General features: G+C 50.5%; 1 protein-coding gene across 1 annotated transcript in view; it reads right to left on the reverse strand.

Annotated features, from left to right (window-relative positions):
• Window positions 1-2903, reverse strand: part of ATP8A2 (ATPase phospholipid transporting 8A2) — a 356262-nt gene extending 353359 nt beyond the window's left edge. Inside the window, 1 exon segment of the mRNA XM_052812677.1 lies at window positions 2723-2903. Within this exon segment, the coding sequence (XP_052668637.1) occupies window positions 2723-2801 (79 nt within the window). The 5' untranslated portion in view covers window positions 2802-2903.
• Between the last annotated feature and the right edge of the window lie 4674 nt (window positions 2904-7577).

Raw genomic sequence — 7577 nt, forward strand, 5'->3', positions numbered from 1 at the left:
AAAGGAAAGAAGGTAGAATATTCTGATACATAGGTGCCAAGAAAAACACAGTGGATGAAGACAGGGTTACCCTAACTAAGGATGACAAAAGGGTGACCAGTCCTCCCTCCGCACCATTCAGCTCAGACGGGTCTTCAGATTTTGCAGTGCCACCACACAACCACATCTGAACTGCTTTTCAGCTGACAGTGGCTCGGTCTCCAAATGCGTGCTTTTACAGCTGGGTTCACACAGCCCAGAGCCCCTCGTAAGAACCTGTTTGGTTCATGCAGACAGCGGGTCTGCACACCGAGCCACAGCATGCTGTGAAAAACAGAGCGCTCCTGCCCTTCTGTGTCTGTTCCCTGCTGCCGTTGGAGATCATACAGGCTGGTAATGAGCCACAGCAGCACTGATCCAGGTGACCATGTAACCATCTGATGGCTAATGTTGACGCAAGCAAAGCAATGGGAACACGCAGCAAGGGGGAAGGCAGGACCTTCTCTCTGGGTGGCGGAGAGATTGGCTCTGGTGTCCTAAGCCAGCTACAATCATACCCTTTAATATGCCTATGTAATAAGTTACACAAACCTCTATTATGTATTTTTATAGGCATTATATATACCTATATTAGCTATTACTCCTGTTATCCTTCAGAAAAATATTCTAAATAGGAAATACACTGTTCAACGACTAAGCAGCAGTGATCTTAATGCTAACCAGCAACCCCCATCTTTCTTCAAAGTATCATCTAATTTGGATTTCACTTATGTGAAATGAAGGGAACATGTAAAAGTCTAAAGCTGTGTATAGATAAATCCCACTAGAAGATCTGGGTGCCTCAGGCACCCAGAGCATGACTGAGGTGCAACTTAACCACCTAGACCCACAAGTACGATTTACAAAAGCTGAAGCTTAAACTCCTTATGTATCCCATGTTCAAGATGAACATTCTCCAAGTGCCAAGCGTTCAGCATCTGAAGGGCTGGTTATGGGTAAGGGCACCTAGGCTTGGATTCCAAATGTTAGGTCGCAAACAGATCTGCCGAACTGCACCTCTGGGAAAGGAACCTCCCTGCCACAGGACAGAATTTCAGATCGGACTGCAGAAGTGGACACCACCCCAAGCACTGGAGAGTGGAATCTGCTTAACTGCGACTGTTTCATCTGAATGGCTTACGCTAAAGATAAGTAAAGCTGGTAATGTGCTAAATCCTACTCTGAAACCTTACCGTTTCCTATGAGCTAGCATTACACACCTCTTTGCTTAGCATCTTGCTTACTTCAGCAGCTACGCAGAGGTGCCTCAGGTTCTGTCCTTATTAGCAAGTAGTGAGGCCAAACAGGGCAATATTAGTAGAGTGACCAGGTTGTACAGAGGAGCCAAAGGGAAGGTGGCTTCTCCTTCAAGCTAGCTCTAATCTGGTTCCATGTGGTGAACAGCCATGAGTGGCTGGAGGACATCTTCCAGTTCAGCATCATCCAAAAGCAACCCAGCAAATGCTCTCCAAGGTGCTCTGAGATTTAACCCAAGGTAGAGCTTATCAGGAAACTTGCTTCAAAAGCACATTCCTTATTCAAATAAAAAGTGCTGAAGGAGCATCATACTGCACCCTTACTCACCACAGATTGTACTAGGCACCTAAATATTTTGCACAGGAATGGGTGTCTCAGCCTTTTCCTGGACCCGTCTAAGTCACAGACAATGTCACTGAGGCTTTGGCTACCCTTAAGTAAAACAGATACCGCAAGTGAATTCTGAATGCACCTTGGTCCTACAGAGGTCAGTGAAAGTCCTTCGGGACCGGAATCACACCTTCAAATTATTCCATTTTTGTCCATTCTCTTATGAACGAGTTGGAAAGCATTTTCCTAAACGAACCTCTTGAGAAACCTTGTAATTCACCTCTCTGCGAGCCCACAGCAGTGCCCGGTGCTCTCCCCACTCCTAACCACAGGTCAGAGCCCCCTGACCATGCTAGTGGGGTGCAGGGCACCCCTGCCTCCCCCCTCCCCTCCGCCGCCGGCATTACCCTCCGACCAGACGCGCACCAAGGAAATCTTCCTGTCAAAACCCATCAGAACCAAGACAAAGAAGGGGGACGTCGCCTTGCCCCCTCAGCGGTGCTATCCCGAGAAGGCAGCACCCAAGCTGCCCGTTGGTTGTCCACCACCTGCCCTGACCCCGGCGGCTCAGGGAGAGGGTTGGCCATGCCCAGGGCGGCCCGACCTGGGCTGCGGGGGGGCCCTGAGGGCTGGGTGTCCTGTGGGGTGTGTGGGGCCCCGTGGGGGTGGGTGCCCTGTGGGATGCAAGGGCCCCGCGGGGTGGGTGCCCAGTGGGATGTAAGGCCCCCGTGGGGTGCAGTGACTGGAAGGGGGGGGCCGGGGAGGCCCCGAGGGGCGCAGTGCCGAGGCCGGCGTGTGGAGGCGGGGGCATGGCGCCCGATGCCCACGGGACGCCAGGGCCGGGCGGGCAGCGCCGCCCTGCCCCGCCGCGGCCCGGCCGGCCCTGAGGACCGCGGGCGGCTCCTTCCCTCACAGAGACCCCGAGGGCGGGGGCGGCTCTGCGGGGCTCCCCGCCGCCGCCGCTGCAGCAGCAGCCGCTGGAACAGCCCGGCGAGGGCGGGCGGAGGAGGAGGCGAGGCCGCGGGCGGCCGGGCCGGGCCATGGAGGCGCCGTCTCCCTTCCCCTCGCCCTCCTTCCTCCCTCCCTCCCTCCCGCCTCGCCTCGCCCTTTCCCTCACCAGCCGAGGAGTGGATCTTGGAGGATTTCCGCTGCAGGGACATCCTCAGCGCCGCGTCCAGGCCGGCCCTGTTCGGCATGCTGCGGCCGGGGCGGCAGGCGAAGCCCGCGGCCGGCTAGGGCGGCAGCGGCGGCGGCGGCGGCGGGCTGGCCATGGGCCCCCCCCCTCACGCAGACGCCGCGCTGCGGCGGCGGCGGCCGCTGGCACCGCCGCGGCCCGGTTGCGGGGGCGGGCGAGGCGCTAAGCCCTTGGCCGGGCTGGGCTCCCCGCCGGGGGAACCGGGAGGTGCCCTCCTGAGGAGGGGGGGGGGGGGGGGCGCGGCGGCTGCCGCGTCCTCCTCCACCCCGTCTTCCCTCAGGGCCGGGGTCACAGGCGACCCCTCCGGCAGCGGGGGCCGCCTCTCCTTCCCCGCCCGGCACGGGACCGCGGCTCGCCGCCGAGGTGCCCGGGGGACACCGGCCTGAGGGGCCGGGCCGGCCCCACTGCCGCGGGGCGCCTGCCGGCCTCCTCCGTTACCGCCAGCGGGGAGAAGGCGGGCCGCAGAGCCGGGTCCTGACCGTCTCCTCACCGAAACAGCGGCTTCCCGGCGGGCAGAGGGAACGGCCCGGCCCGGCCCGGCGTTTTTGTCCCCGCTTGTAGGTTATAAACGGACTCGGTCTGGTTCCCTACTGCCTCGCGTCCCTGCAGCCATCTGTACCTCAGCAAAGTGCTTCTCCTCTGGTAACGCAGCCTCGCGCAACTCCATGTACCCGGCGGGAATCATTACCTGAGGTGCGATGAAGTCGGGGCACGGGTGGGTTTTTTTGAGGTGTCTGTCTGAAACTTGTGTTTTACTGACGTTTTAGGCACATAGAGCGTCCCAACAAAGCCGCCGCTGGGATTAGGATCCCTAAGCGGGCTGCTTTGTTCCAGTTACAAGGGCATCTTTCATCACTGGGGCGTGCTGCCAGCCTCTTCGCAAAAGGTATAGTTCCTTCTCAACTTAAAATATCTGGTAAATCAAGGATAAAAAAAGAAATAGCGGAAAGATTAATCAATATGCCACCTAACTCTCACAGCACATCACCTTTCTGTGCAAAACATTTGCAATCCTGAGAATTTACCTACCAAGGACAGGCAAAGAAATCAAAGGGCAAAAAAAAAATAAAAAGAAGCCTCTTGATCTTTACAGATGCTGGTCTCAATCAGGCATACCTAGCAGTGGTTGCCACATCGTAAGGGGTTGCCTTCTCTACTTGGTGAGCTTCGAGGTAGGATGGTTTAAATGAGGCAGAAGCTCCCGTGGGATGAGGATGTATTGAGTTTCGGGAAGACCTACTGCATAAGAAATGGTCCCCAGTACCTTGAAGGTCTGTGGAATATGGCCCTAAATCTGTATCGAAACCACTCTACCATACAGAGTTGGCTGGCATACACGATGGGGAATTTGGGTGTTGCTTCAAAGTTCATAAATAATGCTAAACCGCTGAATCTCGCTGTACTTTGGTGTCCTCACATATAATATGGAAACTGATACTTTCCAGCTACAACTTCACAAAAAGTTGCAAATAGAAATTTTGTTGACAAATCACTTTGCGCTTCATAAATGCAAAGTAGCATAGAACTGCGGCATTTTACACTCACTTCACTGAGTGCATCATAGTCCACCTGGAGATGTTCACTTTGCGACAGAACTGCTGCAGACACGTTATTGGCCTGTGAGAAGCTTTTACTCTTGTGGATTTTATCACTCTGGGAGAAGGCTGGCCCAAGAGCTTTTGTGAATGAAATCATCTGGTAAGGGCAATGCCAAATGCTGGTATTCCTGCGTGCTTTTCCCATTTTAAGCCCATGACATGGAGCTGGTTATTTTCATGAACATGATTTTCTCCATCAGCTTACTCTTTCGCCTCTCCACAAATTATTTTCTGTTGTGGTCAGTGGTTTTGCACCCATAGGAATTCCCTGGAGAACAGAAAATCAATTCACATACGTTGTTAGCTAGTAGACAAATTAAAGTCGAGTTCGCTTTGGGTTCAAGCTGTCAGATCAAAGTCAAGGAAAGTGCTCCATAAAAGGACCAAAAAAGAATGGCAGCTCCTGGTTTCGTGTTTACTTTTTCTTCAGAAATGAGTCCTCGGGTGAACTGTTTACTGTACGCTAAAAGTATTGTCGATTGTAAGCCGTCAGCCCTGTCGGCCTGCAAGCCCAAGTGGCAGCTAAATGCATTCGCTCCTTCTCATGCGCTGCACTTGCTTTCACCTCCGTGCCCTCAGTGTTCTCAAAGAGTGCTCCAGCTAACACGCCATCTGGCTTGCATCTATGCAGGGCTACTCTGTCACATAAACTTGACTACTCGAGCTCCTCAAAGACATTTAATTACCCAACCCACACTTACCACAACAAGCCTGAGATGTATCCCTGTGGAAGGCAGATCCCTGAGCATTAGCGACCAGGCATTTCAGTGATGCTTAATGGTATGGAAGAAAGAAAAAACATCTTTGCCCCTGCATAGACTGTGAGCGTCAGAGGACCTGCCTGCAGTATCTGTCTCCAGTCACAAGTTGATATAATCGTACACTGCGGTCTAATGGGAAGTCGAGGGGAGAAAATGGACTGCAAAAGTGTCTAAGGAAACCGAGTGTGCAGGATAATCTCAGTAACTGAGAAAGAACCCGAGTCCTGCTCAGCAGGCTTAAGAGTAGGGCCCGCAGGAAAGCTAAGTGTGCAGTCCGGAGGTGAACGTGAGTTGGTTGTGTTTCTGAAAGCTCACGTTCATTAGTAACCAGCTGACAAGTAGCAGGTTAGCCCTGAGTTCTGAGAAAGGAAACAGCTTGTTCAGCTGTGCAGAACTCACCTTTGTCATTTTGTTATGCAACGCCTGTCTTTGTCATAGCGCTGATGTGCACTAAATTGTGTATTATCGGGCCCTGAGTCATGGCAGTATGATTCCCTGGGGTCTGTTGTAATGGCTCCATGGTTTGAATGATGTTCCGAAAAACAGGAGTTGGTATTTTTCAAATTACAATGTGCTCACTTTTCTAGTATTTATAGCAATGTACTTTCAAAGAGCTCAGTATACATAATAATTATTTCAATGTAATAAATAAAGCAAAGGCAGGAAGAATGGTCCTGTGGTTAATGTGCCAGGCTGGGAGACAGGATATCTTTATTCTATTTCCGACTGTGCCAGATACCGTCTGGGACCTTGGAGAGATTGTTAAGTCCAAATTTCCAAAAGATGCATCCTTTCCTACAATTACTAACGTTATGCACAGAGTTTGGTTCGGAAAAAAAAAAAAAAACCCAAAAAAAGAAACAGACCTTACTCAGAATTTATTATTAGTATAGCGGAAAACTTGACAGTCTAATCAAAGAACTATTAGGTGAGAGCTAATTACTACAGAAAAAGAAAGAAAAAAAGAAAGAAATCAAAGAATGCCATTACAAGAAAAAATATCAGAAATAATAATGTTCATTTTTTTGTAGCCACACTCTTCCTGTCTGTCCTTTTTTTGGTGGTGTGCTTACCCTTCTGCTGCCCCTCTGGGACCTAGTGTTGGCAGTGCCGGCCTTCCTCAAGCAGTGGGTGTCGGGGCTGCAGCTGGCCATCGGTGTCTTCCCAACAAGTTCTTTGCTGAGAAAAGCAAAGAACTATTATGGGGCTATTTTTATATGGTTTTTAACACACCTTTACGCCTTGCTCTTTCTTCATTTGCCTACAGCTCCACGTTACATCCAATTTTACTATATGTGATGCCATTTATGTATTTTACATACTTGTTGTTTTTTCTTTTTTGTTATCCCTAGACCAGTTTTGCCCAGCTCCCAGGTCTGCACTGCTTTAGCTGACTGCTGGAGAGCTCTTTATAGCCCTGAGTTCTCCAGTGCCAAGGCTATGCCCCTTTCTTTATCATCCTATGCCTCCTATACAGTGTCCTGTTTCCTCACTTTCAGGGCACTCTGCTGTCATACCAGGCCTATATTTCTCTACACTACGTCATTATGCTCGTTATAAATATCTCATTCTATGCAGTGTGACTTCTTGTCACTCTCCATATAAAAGCTACAGTTGTACCATACAAAGTTAAGCAAAAGTAAAACAGACATAGCAAGCTGCTCACCAGAGATACTGCAGTTACAGCTAAATAAAGTAAAAAGAAAGCCAAAGACAGGTCAAGAAAATCTCAGACAAAACAAGTCTCAGTCCCGAGGCCTTGCAAAGTCAGTACAAAGCCTGTGGCCTCCTACCAGCAATGCTGTTACTGGGCTACAGGACTAGAGTAATCGCATGCAAGTTCTGCTTGTCTAACTCTGCTGTCTTAAAAAAAACCACAACAGGCTGTCTTCCTCTTAACCCAAATCTTTGCGCTGTGGTGCTTTGCCCTTGCTTACGTGCATAGGATCAAAACCAGCGTGATGCTAATTATATGCTGAGGTACATGGGAGGTTCTCTGTCACTCATCATGACATTTTTAAAAAGGTCAAAAAGCCGGTGCTTGCTGTTTCTAGATTCATAGAGGAAGCCACTTCCAGATCCAGAAAGTGTGCTTAGTATCACTCAACTTAAGAAAACATGTGAAATCATTTATGGATCTTCTTCACGGAGAGGCTGTACCTCTGCAGACTGATATGGGATGTGACCATTAATATATGAATATGTATTAATGCATGCATGGCCCACCTGTAAACTCTTAAAGGATCTGGTAGTCTCCTCTACTTTCTAGTGCAGAAGGGGCTTCACTCAACAATACACTGCTCTTAGAGCTAACCATAGCCCACAGATTTAACCCAAAGGTGGAAAAAAATTACGATGAATTGCACATGCAGTGGGTGCATGGGAGAGGGGTGGCAGGGTGGAGGAAGGGTAAACCAT

The sequence above is a fragment of the Harpia harpyja genome, chromosome 17 (genome assembly GCF_026419915.1).
Source record: "Harpia harpyja isolate bHarHar1 chromosome 17, bHarHar1 primary haplotype, whole genome shotgun sequence".
Lineage (NCBI taxonomy): Eukaryota > Metazoa > Chordata > Aves > Accipitriformes > Accipitridae > Harpia > Harpia harpyja.